Source organism: Ammodytes marinus (genome assembly GCF_949987685.1).
Source record: "Ammodytes marinus genome assembly, chromosome: 4".
Classification (NCBI taxonomy): Eukaryota; Metazoa; Chordata; class Actinopteri; order Uranoscopiformes; family Ammodytidae; genus Ammodytes; species Ammodytes marinus.
Window position 1 is genome coordinate 23,989,790 of NC_137233.1, and position 18,413 is coordinate 24,008,202.

At 41.9% G+C, this 18,413-nt stretch overlaps 2 protein-coding genes across 2 annotated transcripts; one reads left to right on the forward strand and one right to left on the reverse strand.

Moving 5' to 3' along the window:
- Window positions 1-3,685: 3,685 nt before the first annotated feature.
- On the reverse strand, window positions 3,686-14,441 carry LOC307248827 (transcription initiation factor TFIID subunit 4-like). The gene is made up of 15 exons (XM_080025342.1): window positions 13,272-14,441; window positions 12,881-13,014; window positions 12,421-12,534; window positions 11,170-11,259; window positions 10,878-11,000; window positions 10,634-10,723; window positions 10,263-10,478; window positions 9,963-10,080; window positions 9,717-9,819; window positions 9,252-9,424; window positions 9,038-9,168; window positions 8,813-8,938; window positions 7,954-8,010; window positions 7,733-7,855; window positions 3,686-4,972 (listed from the first exon to the last, which is right to left on the reverse strand). The coding sequence occupies exons 1-15, from the start codon at window positions 14,014-14,016 to the stop codon at window positions 4,808-4,810; spliced, it is 2,508 nt and encodes an 835-aa protein (XP_079881468.1). The 5' UTR covers window positions 14,017-14,441; the 3' UTR covers window positions 3,686-4,807.
- Window positions 14,442-15,641: 1,200 nt separating this feature from the next.
- On the forward strand, window positions 15,642-17,854 carry LOC307249339 (protein LSM14 homolog B-like; the record flags this gene model as incomplete). Its single annotated transcript, XM_080026005.1, has 8 exons — window positions 15,642-15,768; window positions 15,902-16,065; window positions 16,192-16,324; window positions 16,637-16,822; window positions 16,925-17,002; window positions 17,221-17,364; window positions 17,451-17,610; window positions 17,704-17,854. 8 exons carry the CDS (start codon window positions 15,642-15,644, stop codon window positions 17,852-17,854), a joined length of 1,143 nt encoding a protein of 380 aa, XP_079882131.1.
- Window positions 17,855-18,413: the final 559 nt, after the last annotated feature.

The window sequence follows — 18,413 nt, forward strand, 5'->3', positions numbered from 1 at the left end:
ATGTTAGAATGCTACAACACTGAACTAAGATAGTGAACATATCAGCCTTTTAGCATTGTGAGAATGCTGCCATGCTAGAGTTAACATTTAGTACCACAGCACTGCAGCCTCGAAAAAAGTCATGAGCACAGGTCTAGACTGTTCTGTCTTTTCAATGTCTGCCGTACACATTTTGATAAGCTTTATTTGGCACATAAGATTGCTCAGACCCTAGACCTGACCAACTGAAGCATTCCCAGATCCTACTTTACACTGTCAAAACAGGCTTGTACAGTAGGAACTAGGCATTATGGGAGCATCACTTCATCCACCTCTCTTCTTACCTTGATGCACCCATCATTCTGGAACAGGGTCAATCTTGTCTCATCAGACCACACAACCTTTTTCCATTGCTCCAGAGTCCAATATGTATGGACGAATTGAAGCATTTTATCCTGATAAGGCCCATTGATAAGTTCTTAAGACTACACATCTGCATAGTCCTTTGCCTTATGTTCTCTTTGCATTATGCATGTGGAAATGCTCTTACTTTCACTATTAAACATAGCCGGGAGTTCTACTGTCGATATTTAAAATTTTAAAATAATTTAATTTATTTTAAGTGATCTACCATCATGGTCATTAAAGATTTTTTTCCGACCCCATTTCTTCCTCAAAGATAACGGTTCACCACTATCTATCCAGGTTTTAATAATGCGTTGGACAGTTCTTAACACGATTTTAGTAGTTTCAGCTTCTCCTTTGTAGTTTTCGTTCTTTTATGTAGGCCAATAATTTCACCCCTCTGAAACAGTGTAACATTTCACCCCTCTGAAACAGAGTTACATCTTTTCCAAAACCACAGCATATGTTTTCTGACATGGTTGTTTAAGAAATAAGAAGCTATACACTGCATCAGTTAGTGTAAAAAAACGTGTTGCCAACTGAAACATATTAATCACTGCAGTTTTTGACCGACAGAGGGCTCTTGCCTATTTGCATAGTAAAATCCAGGTGGTGACCTTTTTTTGGCTGTGTACAACAAAGTACTGTTGTTGACTCCATTAGGCAGCAAACCAGATAAATGCTCAGGGTGTTTGAATACAAAAAGCTGTTTTGACTCGGACTCACGTCAGCCTGTTTGCCTAACAGGCCGCCACCTAAGCTCGTTTGTTCCTGCGTGTGTTTTAGGATGTGTTAAAGTGCATGTCACACATTTCCCCCTGTGTGAACCACAGGTGTGTAGGCTCAACACATTTTGGCGCTTGTCCCGCCTCATATAGGAGATGACTTTGTAAATGGAGATGTTCCCCTCCCATGGGTTGACACTGCCTGCTGCTTGACCTGAATCAGCTCCATTAAAGAGGCCAACAGGCTATTAACCCCCGCATCAATACCTCACAGGTTCAGCCGCTCTTACAAACCCATTTCAGCAGCGGTCATAAACACTGGTCTTATTACAGTATCTCTGAGCCAAAGCCGAGTGCCCCAGTCGACCCCCATTACAAAAGAGTCCTAAAGTCAGCATTAACCTGGGTGGAACAAGGGCACAGGAGGCCCAGGAAATGGACTTCTGAGTGTCTGTGTGTGGGGGGGTGTATGTAAACCAATGAACTGCTGTTGCATGTTAAATTTCAGGCTCTGATTCCTCAGAAAAGGCTGACAATTATTCCCCTTTCATTCCAGGATAAAAGTGGTTATAGGCTACTGGATGTGTGCATCTTAATGGCTGATAAAGTGCAGCGATGGATTACAGTGTGTGCCACATCAGTTCATCTAAATCACATTCTCATGTCCCTTTTATAAGAGAGCTTTATTCATGAGCTCAAAGCTTAATCAACAATATGCAAGGAGGCGTTGAAAGGATCAAATTAATTTACTGAGTTATGGTATTAGTGGTCTCACAGCATGAAGATGGGTTACAAGTGGAAAGTTGAATTCAATAATGCAAAGTAATGTCAGTGGAAAACAGCTGCACAACCTTCTTATTCATCCTGCTATGGGGTCCTCTTACGTTATTAAAGATTCATAACGGTCCGATTTGTGTGAGTAATTGGGGTTGGGGGAGCTTTCATCAGCCTCTAACCATCATTAAAAGTGAGCGTAAATAAGCAAATCATTTTAGACTGGAGATTTATCATAAAAGTAAAGCAAGAACACCCTGCTGGGTAGCAGTATCTGTGAAATCAGATCCCATCTTGGAATCAGACAAAAGCAGCCGTAGTTAAGTACAGACGAGCAGTGACAAGCTTGAGTGTGACTGCACCCACTCAAATAAACTTGCTTTAGATATGGTTGATTATATAATCTCACCCTGAGGTAAAAGCCAAAATGACAACACAGAATGAAACACTGAAAGACTAAATGTAACAAATGAATAACAGCCGCCTCTTTAAAATGTCATGGAAGGAAGCAGTGATGTTACTTGTCTCTCCTTCCCTCTGGCAGGCTCAGGGTGTTTACCCAACACCCTCAGGTGCAGTGACTGAGACGTCGCTAGGCAACCACACCATCCCTGTTGTTGCTCTGCCTCTGGCACTCAAGTGGGAGCTTATGTGGACTTAACTCTGAAAGAGCAGCAGTGTTGAGGAGTGGAAGGGGGATTACCAGCAAAAATATTGGATTGGGATGAGGCGCAAGGCCTTACCTGAATCCACCACCACTAGATAAAGATGCCATGACGGACTGCTGGACAAGCTGCTTCATGTGCTCACTAATGAAAGCCTGGCTTTTATATGGCTTGGTGTGGTCATAGTAGCAGTGCTGTGACACTATTAAACAACCCAGATCCACACCTTTTTTTAAATTATTATGCTAGATGTCATGCAACATGACAGATTGGCCTAGTAGTATTTATTGTGTCGAGCAAAGCAAGACATTAAATAACAATAAAATCAACCACATGTAGCCCATGGACATATAAAGATGTAGCCTGGTGAAATTAACTTTAAAGAAAAACCTGAATAAGTAGTCCCAGTCATCTACAGGAGAATCCTGTAGTGTTGCAAAATGAGCTATTGCCACCTAGTGGCTTCAGATGTACTTTTATTATGGAAAATTAAATGGAGGCTCATCACAACTGCTAACTCCAAATGTACACTTATTGTTCGTCTTTAGTCGGCGCGGATACAAAAGCTGCTCCCAATCATGGTAACATCAGGCTACTGTCCCAGTGGCAGAATGGCCTAATTATTTCCAGCCCATGGTTGCACTGAATGTTTGCAGCTGCTGCCAAAACACCATGTGTTGGGCAGATAATGGAGACAGACTCAAACAAGAAAGCCCAACAAAGATCAGCATAGGCTGGTAGCAGACTGCGTGTGTGTGAGTGTGATTTCATTCTGAGAGCTGTGTGTGCTGCTCATGGGAGTTGTGCTCAATATTGTGCTGTATAGACCCAGGGGATACACACTTAGTACAACATGTGGCTTTACAGATGTGAGAGGATTAGAGGGAATTATCTGTGAACAGGTAGAGTAAAGAGGGAATTAAAGGCATTCAGCTCATTCATGTACAAAGCTTCAATCTCCTCAGTGCCACATGCAGTACACATCCATTTGTTCTAACAATGCAATGCTGCCCCCTAGTGTAATACAAGTAAATACAAAAGAACAGTGTATGATTGAAAGGCCACACAAAACCAGTTACTGTAAAATCATTATTTATTCAAACGTTCCAATAGAGAAAATGCGTTTTTTATGCTGTATTGGTAAATTCTCAATTCTATACAAAACTGTGTGTAAAACTTTAGGTGTAACATTTACAAATATACAGGAAGAAACTCCAGTTCCAGGCTGGAGGACACTGTCAGTCACCATTAAAAGAGTAAAAATGTGTGTAGGTGCACGGCTACAAAAATAGAAATCAGTTTCCAGTAGATGTACTGTATGTTTGGTATAGTAATACAAGTTAAAAGCCTTCTGAAACCTGTTTGTCAAACTAATTTTAAAAAGAACAATTCAACAGATTAGTAAGCAAAAAACAGAGCTCACATCTCGTCGCACACTGAAAACTATACACCCGAGAAAATGTCAAAACTGATTTTTTTTTTAACATATCCAATGCAAGAAAATGCAACAAAAACTAAATGAGAATTTAAGCAAAATAAAAGATCTGAGGAGTCACATGAAATTAAATAAATAACTAAACATTAATTGAAGCTTGAGTTTAGCAATAAATATGCTGGGCGGGGGGAAATCAAATAAAGTAATGGAGATGAGAGACACAGAGCGAGCTACTGCTTCATGAGTTATAAAAGGGTTAACTGCTTTGGGATGACTATATGGCTATATATTCATAGTTAGAAAGGCAACTCAGTAGGTTACACAGCTTGGAGTTCAAACTATTTCGGTTGACAAAACAAAAATAAAGTAATTATTTAGTCATTCATTAGTTGTTGGTCTATGAAAATAATTGTGCTGGGTTCCATTGCTTTAAAGCCTAATGTACACAAAAAGAATCAGAAAATATACCGTACTTTGTGACAGTGCATAATTGTAAAATAAATCAGTTTTTCAAACCAAAAAAAATATGTTCTTTCACTAACTTTCTTGTAAAAGAAGATGCACAGGGTAAATAAAGGGGCATCAGTCTATGACTGCTCTGAAAGAAAATAAGCATTGCTTGAGGAGAGAGTTAGAGGGGCCATCCAAAATGACTACTACCTTTTTTGAGGGCTATCGTGTATATATATGACAGGCCATGAAATGTGCCACGCCTCTTCTGTCTTCATTTAGAGTCTCATTTGCTCTCTCTGTCTGTGGTGGGAGCCACTAGTCTCTCCACACACTCCATCCCTCTCCCCCTCCTCTCCTCTCTGACATCTGGCCTATTTGAGGAAGCCCTTGTAGAGGAAATGGGAGTGACTGGTTGATCTCTCGTTCTCTAAACAGAACAGCAGGTCCCTGAGATTGACACGTGTGATGCGCTGCCGTGTGGGTCTGGAGCCTGAAGAAGCAGCCCCACCAGAGACAGAAGGACCAGATCCTGATCCCTGCAACATGACAAACAGGTGGGGGGTGAATGAGTATGTGATATGTGAGTAAAGCCTGGAAGTATTAAGATATTCCATTTCATTAAAAGTAGTATAACAATGTTAAAGTACTCCACTATAAGTTATAGTCCTACATTCAAAATTCTGCTCAAGATATACAGAAGTAAATAGCTAAATGTATTTGCAGTATCAATACAAGTACTCATTTTCCAGAAAAATCCCCATTAAGACTGTTGTATATATATACAGTTGTGTTCAAAATAATAGCAGTGTGTTTAGAAAATTGAGTAAAGATCAACATCCTAATAATAGCTTTTATTTCCATACGCGCAAATGCATTGGGGACATTGCACATTCAATTCCAACTCCAAATATGAAGAAACATTTGTCAAATGTTTCTAAATCTTTACAGAAAGGGAAAAAAGGGAATATTAGACTGTTCAAAAAAATAGCAGTGTGCATTTTTCTTTACAACTCAAACATTTACTGTATCAACTGAAAAATGCATGAAGATTTAGCTTTCCTATGAATCACTGAAGTAATATTTAGTTGTATAACCTCTGTTTCTGAGAACTGCTTCACATCTGTGCTGCAGGGAGCCGACCAACTTATGGCACCTGTGAACAGGTGTTTCAGCCCAGGACTTTTGGACTACATTCCGCAATTCCTCTGCATTTCTTGGTTTTGCCTCAAAAACAGCATTTTTGATGTCACCACATAGGTTTTCTATTGGATTAAGGTCCAGGGATTGGGCTGGCCACTCCATAACGTTAATCTTGTTGGTCTGGAACCAAGATCTTGTTCGCTTACTAGTGTGTTGGAACAACCATTTCAATTTGTGCCACCTTGCTTCACTGTCTTCAAAGTGTATCGTGGCTTGAATTCAGTGTTTAGGGGTTGTCTGACAAACTGTCTGCGGCCCCTATTCAAGCCACAGTACACTTTGAAGACATTGAAGCATGGTGGCACAGACATAATGTTATGGGGATGTTATTCATACTAAAGGTGTCGGGTCTATTCATCGCATACCATGGATCATGGATCAGTTTGGATACATTAGAATACTTGAAGAGGTCATGTTGCCTTATGCTGAAGAGGAAAAACCCTTGAAATGGGTGTTCCAACAAGTCAACAACCCCAAACACACCAGTAAGCAAACAAGATCTTGGTTCCAGACCAACAAGATTAACGTTATGGAGTGGCCAGCCCAATCCCTGGACCTTAATCCAATAGAAAACCTATGTGGTGACATCAAAAATGCTGTTTCTGAGGCAAAACCAAGAAATGCAGAGGAATTGTGGAATGTAGTCCAAAAGTCCTGGGCTGAAACACCTGTTCACAGGTGCCATAAGTTGGTCGGCTCCCTGCAGCACAGATGTGAAGCAGTTCTCAGAAACAGAGGTTATACAACTAAATATTACTTCAGTGATTCATAGGAAAGCTAAATCTTCATGCATTTTTCAGTTGATACAGTAAATGTTTGAGTTGTAAAGAAAAATGCAGAGTGCTATTTTTTTGAACAGTCTAATATTCCTTTTTCTTCACTTTCTGTAAAGATGAAGTAACATTTGACAAATGTTTCTTCATATTTGGAGTTGGAATAGAATGTGCAATGTCCCCAATGCATTTGCATGTTTGGAAATAAAAGCTATGATAAGGATTTTGATCTTGCCTCACTTTTTTAATCACACTGCTATTATTTTGAACACAACTGTATATTACAACAAGGTTGTTAATAATGCATAATTGCTTAAGCAGCATTTTACTGTTGTCACTGGTGGAGGTGGACCTAGTTTTAACCACTTTATAGTATTGGGTAGTTGATAAAGTGGTTACCAACTCTAGTGTTCCTTCCAAAGAATCACATGTATCACATATTTGAATGCTGCATACAAAGGTTTAAAATGGTTAAAGAAAAGACATTAAAGCAGTCCATTCTCTGTATACTGGAAGAATTGTCAAATAACCATGAAGTAATCGTTTCTTTATAAATACAGCTCCTCACTCCCTGAACCCTGCTAAGGCTCTTTGTAGCCAGCAATGCCTTGCAGATTATTGAAGAAGCCCTGTAGTCACGGCCTACGTTGCTCATAAAAAAAAGCATACTAAAAATCACTCTGAATATCAATACTGCTTTGATAATCTGTAATTCCCATGTGTTCATTTGATAGCAACCTTTACACTATGCATTCACTGCTATAGCAATTTGCATAGTACTTAGCAGAGCATAATACGACTATGAAATTGTTTCTTTTCTTGTAGTTTTTAAAAGATTTAAGGAAGCATTATAAAGTCTACATCCAGAGAATAGGCACAACAACATAATGGTAAACAAGAGGTGGGGAATCTTTATTTATTCATTCTGTCCCTAGAATACGACACCCTTTTCTCAAAGTACTTTAATAAAAGATTAGATATCAAACATTGTTTTCCGGACATCTGTTTTATATAAGCCAATTTTGGCAACATACTCTGCCTTGTGGGTGATATAACTTTTGTCTGGCTGACACAATCACTAGATAAATGTTAGTGCTAACATAAGCCATATCTGTTACCCGTCTTTTATACAGACTAAGACAGTAGGGTGTTAACTGCAACCTGATGTTATTATCGCTATCTCCACTGAAAATTCGCTAAGTATAAAGAAGGAAGGTGCCATTTAGATTAAAGGTGCATGGTGACTTTATGACAGGGGTTATACTTGACTTCTATCACATAATATACAACACTATATGGGCAATGTACTATGATTAGTGTTACCTCAGCTGCAGCAGAGGAGGATGCAGCATCTAGAATGGACCTCTTCTTCCTGGGACCGATGGCTGCCAGAGCAGTCAGGTTGGCCTCCCTCTGTCTCATCTGAGCCAGCTCCTGTTGCTGCATCTGGACAACGCACACAAAGCAATGGGGAAATCCAGCATACACACAACACATAGACATACAGAAACAGAGACTAGTTGACCGCCCTCTTCTCAACCTACCTCTTTAGCCTTCTGTTTCAGACGCAGCTGCTCTGGGTCCTCTTGCCGAGCTCGAGACTGCAAGGCCAGAAGCAAGACACATTAATGACTGATGCTGGTAGGAGAAAAGCCGCATCCCATGTTTGTAGGACTAGAGATAAAGTGGAAATTTTCAGGTGTTTTTTTTTATCTACCTCATGTACTAGTCCCTTGAATTCCCATATAAATCTATATTTGCATGTAGAGCTTATTGAGCCGATAGTTAAAACCTATTCCCTAGTGTACCTTGTTGTGCTAGGCCCGGATGATTTACTACGTCCATGCATCTTTTCATTCTTAATGTCACACACCTACTGGAATTCAATTTGGTGTGATCCATTTGTTCCCAGTGCCTTTTGATAGATCACACAGTACATGTGTAAGAAGCTGTTTGAGCCACATCCCAACAGGCATCCTGAGGGCCAGTCAAAATCAATCTCATGCGACCTTTTGTTCATAACATATAATATGATGCACCTCTGGGGAATGGAATAACTGCAGGAAACCAAAATGCTAAATGTAGGTCAAACTAATCAGCATTCATTACACTCCTGACATTATTAATAAATGGGCCTTGGTTTCATTCAAACATTTAAAGCCTAACAGATGTTACGCAATGGCCTTACAATAATAAAACTGATGATATTTTGTTTGAATTAGAATATTTCAACCAGGTATTTATTACAAAAAGGCATTCATTTTTGAAAACATCCATTTGAGCCTAGGTATCCGAATTCACAGATTCTTATTGACCCCTCAACACAAACCTTTTAGTACAGCTAGTGTTTTGGATAAATGAAATTCCACCAATAGATTTATACAAATAATTTTGGCCGCAAACCTTAGCTGCCTTCAGGAGGATCTCTCTCTCCTGTTCCTCCTTCCGTTGCTTCTCTAACTGGTCCAGCTGCTCAAAGAACTTTAGCTGAGTGCGAACATCGCTGCTCTGCTCATAATGGTCATCCTCCTGTTGGCAGGTAGCATTGTTACAATGTTGTCCCAGAAGAGGCCAAAAGATTACAGGAGAAATTAATGCATATATGTAAACTCGGAACATTAAACTAACCTTGAAATTGCCGTTTTTCTGCTGGGCCACTTGGGAAACTTTTTCCATCAGGGTTTGGAGCCGGTGCTGGGTAGCATGGGATACGTAGTTCACCACCTCTGCCCCCAGGTCAGTCAGACCATACCTTTTACCTAGAAAAACAAACACAGCCTGTCTTTAGCAGGTGGATGGACAGATGTTGTCTGTGGTCAAATAATTTGTGAGTGTCTCTCACCAATCTCCACCATTCTCCTCTGTAGCATGGCACACGACAGAAAAGCCTCGTCCTTACAGGAATGTGTCACCGCCCCCACCAAACCAGAGTTGGTTGCTAGGATATTAGCGCTCTCCTCTGATAGGTTCACTCCGGCCATTGAGGCCACGTCGTTGATGTCGTCATCCTCTCTGCTAAGATAAATGCATTATGGGAAATCAAATCACTGATGGTCATGAATCCAGATGTGTGGATGGCAGCCCAGTGTGGTGAGAATAGCATTGTAATTATTATACATGTGTCCAGCTACCTATTGTCTTTGAGCTAAAAACTAAATGTATTCAAAAAATGAGACTGAATGAACCTTCATTTGTATTTAAGTGTGTTAGACAGAAATGTTCCCAAAGTGATGCTTATACAAACCCCTATGTGATTAAACAATATTGGTGGTAAAACTGATTTGAATTCTGTCATCTTTGTTCTTACTTGTAAGTGCCACCCGCCTCTCTCAGCTTGTTCCTTTGAGCCGGGGTCATAGCTGCAGCATAGACATGTTTCGAACCAGGTTGCACCTCCGACCTCAGAGGACCTAACACAGTCACATGATCTCAATTAATACTACTGGTCAAAAAAACAAAAGACACACACACACACACACGCACACGCACACGCACGCGCGCGCACGCACGCACGCACGCACACACAGAGGTACTATTAGAATGGCGCCCTCACCTGCTTGCAGCTGTTGCTGTCCTAGCATGATGCGGCCAGGGGCCTGATTCCTGAGATTCACCATGGGAGTCATTGGTATGGTTACCTGAGGTCTGAACACTGCTCTCTGCTGCTGAGGCTGGAGAACATTTAGTTTCAAATGGAGATTATGTAACTAGTGCCACAGTATGACATTAATTGTTTCTGTTTCATTGTATAATTTCAGGGAGTGGGAAAGATTTGCAATGGCTTATATTTTATAGAAATGTAATATAAAGATAAATAGATTTAATGTAATGTATTTAATGCTGCCATGTTTACCATTGAGGGGATGTGAACTGGTTTGCTAACTGCAGTCTGGAGCTGGGGCCTGCTGAGTGGGGCAGTGAGCCGGGGAGCCGGACTGCTCAGCACCACTGTGTTGGGGCCCGGTGAGGTGGAGATGACTGGAGTGGAGGAGGCCAGCTGGGGGAGCTGACTCTGCTGGATGAAGGCTGCTGAGTCTGGGGTGAGCTGCCTCAAGGCGGGGAGGCTCCTCTACACAAGGCAAACAGGTGGACAAACATTACAGACATGCACTAAAAAATTACTTGGTGTTTTCTGTATTTCAAGAAAATATAAAAACACATATTACTGATCTTTTTCTGGAAGATATATCAATGAACAGGACGGTGGTATACAAGCTTTCTTACCTTGAGGAAAGGCACAAGGTAAGGTTGGGGCGAGGAGTTCAGCTCTTTGTATAATCTGCTGGTGAATTCCTCAGCTTCCAGTTTGCTCTCCTAGTACAACATACAGGCATAAAGTGGGAGTGATCTTTGCAGGTACAGATTATGCTTCTCTTGAAAGTAGGTATTTCTTGGAGCTTTTATCTGATCATTATCAATGTCAAAGAGTTATACAATATTGCAGTTAACAGGGTTTTGTTTGACTTACCAGCAGGTCCTTGACCAGCTCTCTCACACTGGCTGCAGTCTCTGTTGACTGCTTCCCAGTGGATGCCAGCTTGATCAATGTGGACAGGAAGTTCTTACATTTCTTCACATTCTCCATGGTCTCCTGAAAAAAAAAACATTCAGATTATGAGTCTCACTCATGACCGTGTGCTTTGCCTTCTTTGTAATGTTCTGGTAAAGTAAATACTTTGACTTGTCACAAACTCTACAGTACTCTACAGTGTGTGCAGACACTCAGCTCTTTCTGATCCTTCGGGCTTGGCAAAACTCACTTTGCTCACAGTTATTGGGGTAACTGTGGTCCCAAGGGTTTGGCTGGCGGTCCTGGGGGTCATTCCTGGTGCTACAGCCCCAACTGAGCTCTGTGAAGACACACATGCTATGTCAAAACGCACTTTTCAAGTCATCACGGGAGAGTGTGGGGGAATAAAAGCTATTTCAAAGACGATCAAGTTCATTACATTTTAGGTTTATAAAAGGAAACAGGTGCCTTGCTCCTGCACTGAATTACTGTTGTTTGCTCTTCCTCCAAGAAATCTTCAACATGCTGGTTTTAAGATATCAGGAAATAAGTCAGCACTCCAGTGTTATGATTTAATAATTTAGAGATTTTTTAAACGTATCACTACTGAATCTTTTGCCGTGAGTAACACATAAAACTGCCAGCTTGTAAGACGAAGAGGACTACATGTGCCAGACCTCTTAATGGCATGTCTGACCACATCTGCCTGATCACTCCCTGCTCTCATCAGCACAGTATACACAGCTGCCCCATTGCTACAAAATAGGTCAATCAACAACTAAAGCCAATTATTTTAGTAATCTCTATTAGGACATTCAAAGAAACAACTAACTGTGCAGAAAATGTAAAAGTTTGAAATTTGTCATTTTGTGTCTGAGGTGAACCTGGAGTTGACTCGACTGAGAATTTCGTAATGGATGCAGATTTTAAAGTTTACATCTTCGTCTTTGCTTGAGGAATCCATGAAAGTGCACACAAAGATCAACTCAACTTTCGACATTTACAAACTACATGTATTTTGCTTCTCATCCATTTTGCACAAAAGATGGCATGATACATAATGTGTCAGTATCTCCTGAGACCATTGGCTGCTAGCTTTATAAATAAAAATAAGTCCTTCAAGCCTGGGTCTCAACCCTACTATAATAAATCCTGGAAACAAGGTTCAGGATTATCACTCAACCTGGGCTATTGAAGAACTAATCACACTATGCACCAATTGTATCACCATGTCCTGTACAGAATGAGAGTTTGCACCTTTTTCTTCGTAGTAAAAATGCACTCATACGATCCATTTAGTTTCACTTCGACATATAAACTGGTAATATAATGGTTTACTAGAATTTAATATGACGCTGACCCCATTTCAAACAGTGAATGAGCAACTTAGTATCATCCATCCATCTGCAGCTTGCAATAGACACAACCCAAACATGTCAACCCAAACAAGCCAAGTGAACAGAATCATAAATGATTGACCCCAACAGGCAGGGCGGGTTACCTGAAGCACAGGGGGTCTGTGCAGAGTGGTGGTCACAGCAGGCGGCGTGGGGGTTGGATGGCGGATGATGGTGCTGGGAGCCACTTGTCTGTTAACAATGGTGTTCCCAGGAGCCTGAGAGAAGAAGACACATGGCACAACGCATGGCATTATGTGCAAGACCCAGTTTTATCAAACGAGAAAAGATATCTACTGATTATATATAAAAACATGAGCTCATACATAGATCATTATCTTTCGTGCATACTACTTGCATACATAAAGACAAATCATACAACACAATAACATAGAAGCACAGTACTTCCCACATACCTTCACCTAAGTTATACTGTATCTGATATTCTACTCAACAGGTGCTTCCATCAACAAGCTAAACACAGGCTACATTAGTAAACTTAGGTGAGACAAATAATGGTTGTTTTTATAAAGCTTCGTCCTAGGGAAGGCCGTGGGATCTTACCTGGCCAGGAGGGCCGTTTGTGGAGTTAGCAGTCCGAGGTGCCAGGCCTCCCTGGGCCTGTGCCTGCATCTGGGCTAGAGCCTGCTGAGGAATCATCAGAAGCTGTCCGCTCTCACTGCGCACAAGCACCATCCCTGAACCAAGTCAGAATATATAATTATAACACCCCATGAAACAGTGAACAGCCAAACCACTATCTATGATAAATACATGTTGTACATTTTAGAAAGCAGTCATAATCAATCATAACAAATCAATGATTGGTGTTATTCAAAGTATTAGAGGGCATTAGATTTTTATCTTAAAGCCATTGATCAGAGGAAATGAAAATGAAACCAAGTAGGCAAAGATGAGAGCCATGTGTACAGTAAAAAGTTGTGACTGCACTCACCCGGGGGGAGTTGGATGTTGTGTACACCAGGCTGTCCGGGGGTTGGGTGGGGATGCCTTGGGGCCAACATTTGAGGCGTCAAGGCTCGGATCCCGCCTGGACCGGCTGCTACTGTCACTGCAACCCGGGGAGCGCCTACGGCACCATGAGTGACAGCCGGCTGCGGTGCAGACTGTATAAATGTTGTGGGTGGCTCTGCCTTGATTATGTGCGACCCTGCGGTCACGGACACCGTGTTGGACGTCTGGCTGTTGTTTACAAGCGTGGTTTGTGCGCCGATACCCATCAGACTTGTCGTAAAGGCAGCCGCATTATTGTTCCCATTCAAAGTTGCGCCCGACCCAGCGGTTTGCATAGGCGGCCTGACGAGTGTCACAGTGGCTCCTGTTGCCTGGCTCACGGGCTGAGCTGAAGCGAAGACACCCTGTGAGTTCATGAGAGGCGTCTGAATGACACTGTTAGACGAGGGGGGCATTATGGCACTGGCCAGCCCTTTAGACATCACTGGTCCACTGTTAACAGCTGTGACAGATATCGCGGTACTGCTGCCGTTACCAGTGCCGCTTGTCACTGTCGCCACCCCGAGAGGGGCAGCGCTTCCTGAATTGTGAGAGTTCATCGTTTGCATCCCATTGAAAGTCTGCACTGAATCATTAGGGAGAGAAGTTACACCGCCACTAACGACAAGTGTTTTGCCATGGTCGTTTCCCGCGATGGAGTCCATGCTGGCCGTCGATGTATCCATAGCTGAAGCATGGGGACCTTGTTGTGATGAGACCCCCTGCACTTCAACTTGTTTAAAGGAGCACAAACAATTCTTGAATGTGCTGGGGAAAGCCTCGGACTCTTTCACTGTTTATAACTGTCAACTCCGGCGCGTGCTTTTCGTGTATTCTCGGAGAGACAAATAGGAAAACAATATTATTAGTTACAGCGTACCTGCTTCAGCAATCGTCTTGACCAAGTCCCAGCTGGACATTAGCTCGCGCTACCCCCTTGTCCCGGAACTATAGCCATGTAATTACCGAATGCCTCGTGCCTACCCCAGTGGTTGTTGTGACACAAGCACGACAGTTGTGACTCTACAAACTGTACAGGATGACAAACTACCGCTTTATTCACCTCTGTGTGTAAAAAAGGCTCATCCAGCGGGCCAGGGCCAACCGCCATCTTCACACTCCTGCGAGCTTGTGAGAAGTGAGGTACTTACCAACTGACATGCGCGTGCGCACAACGACCAAACGTCTCCGTGTGGGGATTTTGGCGAGCTGTGATTGGCTGATCCGCATTGGTAAAGGCGGTACCAATGGCTTCAGCTGTCATTCCAGGGGAAGCATGAGACGGAACAACATCGATTCGGAGACCAAATGTTTTCATCAAATGTCACATCCTCGCTGGCGAGTTTTTGCTACCACGATAATTGTTCCGTTGTGGAATTCCACCGTGTGACTCTTGTTATAATTATAACGTGGTTTACAACAAGCCAACACACCTCATTTCAGAGTTTAGTCACTCTCGATGTGCTGTGCAAGATGGCTGCAGCGTTTTGGCCAGCTTGTGAAGTTGTTGTAGTAAAGAGGCTTTGGAGGGCGCCCCACCCTCCTCCTCACAAGAGGAAATGTTGTACAGTAATGTCAACATGTCAAGTCATGGGGTTTACTGTGCTTTTACTCCCATGTGCAATTATACAAAAAATAAATTCAAACTGCATAACTCAAATACTTTCATTTGTGCATTGAAATATAGGCTAGGCTAAATCAGGTGACCTGTGTTAATGTATTAAGTTACAAATGAGTAGCCCAATATTTGAATAAAGCCCCATAACTACAATAGATTAGGCCTACAAGATTTAATTCAAAGGCTATGCATAACTAGAGCATCCTGATCTTTTTATCAATAGCCTATCTCATCTGTGAGGAATTTTGCCTATATACCTACAATTAGGCTATAATTCATGCAGTGGCAATTCATTAGCTTATAGTCCAATCAGGTTAGGCTATATTAATGTTTGAAAGCTTTTGCATATCATGCTATGTTTTAGCCATAATATGCTCCTTTTATTAATCTTTTTTTTAAATATAAAATTCACTCATCGGTCTCGGTTAACCCCGGGGGTATGCCTATATTCTTTGACTTCAATAAACTCCGTCAAGGAAGTAAAAAAAAGTAGGCGGTTTGAGCCGGTTGGCCGAAGAAACGCGCAGTGGACGCCCAGCAGCAGGTGCGTCACTGGCAATCTTACAAAGCGCGCAGGTGCCCGCTGATTGTGCACACCGTTGAGTAGTTCTTCATTAGTGATGTTTGCCGAGGTTAAGTGCTCTGTGATTTAACCGCTGCTTTTCAATTTCAATACACATTTTTACGGCAAACATGAGCACTGCAGGAGGAACTCCTTACATTGGCAGTAAGATTAGTTTAATATCTAAGGCACAGATTCGATATCAGGGAATATTGTCCTCAGTCGACACAGATAGGTCGACGGTGGCTTTAGCCAAAGGTAGGTTGACTGGCCCAGACGACACTTGTTTGTTTTTTCCTCTATGATTAGGCCTATTTCTAGAATTTTTTTATTAACAAAGTATGATGGTGGTAAATGATATACCTTCGCCCCCAACCCCCCCTCCCAACAGTTAAATCGTACGGGACCGAGGACCGGCACTCAGACAGACCAGTCCCGCCCAAAGATGAAATTTATGAATACATCATCTTCAGAGGAAGCGACATTAAAGACATCACTGTGTCCGAACCGCCCAAACCGCACCATGGACTGCCTCGTGACCCTGCTATCGTACAGGTGTGTGGCTCATGAGGCTTGGCTGACTTTTGTAATTAATTTTCTCTTCGCAGATTCATTTGTCATTAATCAGAATACTGCCAACTGATAACACATATTTTTCTTCTCAATTTTGGTCATTTTTAGTCATCTCTTGGCCACTCCTCTGCTGCGTATCACCCACGATGGAGCAGTCCATACAGAGACATGATGCCGACATACAACCAGCTGGCTGCTAGTTCTCTACTCAACCAGCAGTACAATGCTGCACTGGGCCTAGGTACAGTTGATCATATTGTTTAGAAATGTATTTGAAATATCACTTGTAGACTAAGGCTGCACAATTAAGCGAAATGTAATTGCAACATGTCCTACTGAATTTTTTTTTAATCAGGCAGGTGCAATATTTGTTAAAGGCTGAATGTGTCAAAATACCATTTTTAAACTAAATTGTCTTGCTGCAGAGGTTTCCTGCCTATATTTGCAGCCCTATAATGTAGACTCTTCCCCAGCACCATGAACGGTCAGTGGCTGCCTCTTACATGTATCTGCAGTTGGACGAGCCCCATCTTGTTTGTTCCCTTTCCATCAGTTCACGGCATGCCGGCCAGACGTGCGCCCATGGTGGAGCAGGCTGTACAGACCGTGCCATTGGTCAGCGCCGCCCTGCCACGTGGGAAGACTTTAACCCAGCCTCAGAGCAGACAGCCTGTTCGCCCAGCACAGCGCTCTAGCCGGGCAGGGTCCACACCAGTTCAGAAGGAGAATGTATCCACCAGTGAGCAAACTATAACAGTGGCCTCTAACAAACGATACAAAAATCCCCCTGTTCTTGATTTGCTCTACTATGAAACATTCTAAAGTTTGTCATTTTGTTTAGGTCGTGCACAATCTCAGCCAAGTGCAACCAAGGTTCAAGGCCAAGTAACTGAGACCCAGAAACAAAGGCAAAAACAAGGTATCAAAATAAAGTTGCACCATATGCTATTTTCTTTCCTTAAAGTGTAGAACTATTTACTTTGTCTTCACTGTTTCCTGAAACATCTTGCAGCAGGCAAGTGAATAATTATTGCTCTGTAGAAAATCGATAACAAAAGAAAATATCAATAAGAACTGGTTCCAATGGCTACTAAACCAGTTTGACAGAAGTGTTTTGTCATGTTTTTTCCGGCGCAGGCAGTCGCAGGTCCAGGAACCGGAGCAGAGGGCAACTCCTTGTGAAAAACTCAGGAAAGGCCTCAACTTTGCAGTTCGAGTCTGACTTTGATTTCGAAACTGCAAACGCTCAGTTTAAAGATGATCTCACAAAGGAGATTGTTGGTATGTTTTATTTCAATTCAGTTCAGGGGACACAATTTAATGACATTGTATGTTTACAATCAATTTCTCTCTGTAAATATCTGCAGTTGAAAAGGTGAATTCTGGAGAGGCCCATGACAAACCAGGTTCACCACAAAAGCAGCAGCAGCAGCAGCAGCAGCAGGAAGAGGATGAAACTCTTAGGGAGAAGTACTATGACAAAGCCAAATGCTTCTTTGACAACATCTCGTCAGACCTTAAGCCCAGGTAATTACTTTTGACCTTCATCTTTGTTACTTCAGCACTTTCTAATGCTGGACAACATATTTGATGTGTGTGTGTGTGTGTGTGCTTCCTCAGGAGGACCACATGGGCTGAGGAGAAAAAGTTGAACATGGAAACCTTCGGTGTGCCCGGTCGCTTCCTGAGAGGAAGAGGATTCCGAGGACGAGGTGGGCAAAGCATCACCGAGCAGCGACCCCTCCCAAAAATTGGTAGTGGGAGGGTGTAAAGGCTTTTTCTTTTTGTGTTTCTGTTAATTTCTGTAAATATTGTAGTTTTCTACTTATTTAAAAAGTACCTCCCTTTTTTCCCCCCATTTTGAAGATGTATTTTCTTTAACGCAAATATGCATTTAGGGAGTTTTGAACTTTGAACCTTCATATTATATGAAATGGGAGAGCAATTTATTTAAGCAGCTGTGTGCTGGAACAAATGTATTCATTGGTGGTTGGTTTAGTGAAATCCAATGTGGAATTTGTCTTCTGAACAGGCCAGCAGGCGTTTCATTTCTTTTGTGCCAAATGTATTATATTCTTGTCTACCTGACTGTCCAAATTGATTTTGGAAGACTGCTGAACTTTTTTTTCCCTACTTGTAAAATGAAAACTGTGGAGGACTTTAACAGTTGCTATTAAATAACATGATTAATGGAATTGCTTTCACCTTTTTAATTGAAGTGAGAAACGTACACAATTCAAAGGTTTAGATTTTATTTTAATCAAACCTCATAGTAACATCCACATTACAACCAAAGTCTATACATTTTTAAAAGTATTTCCCTACTCGAG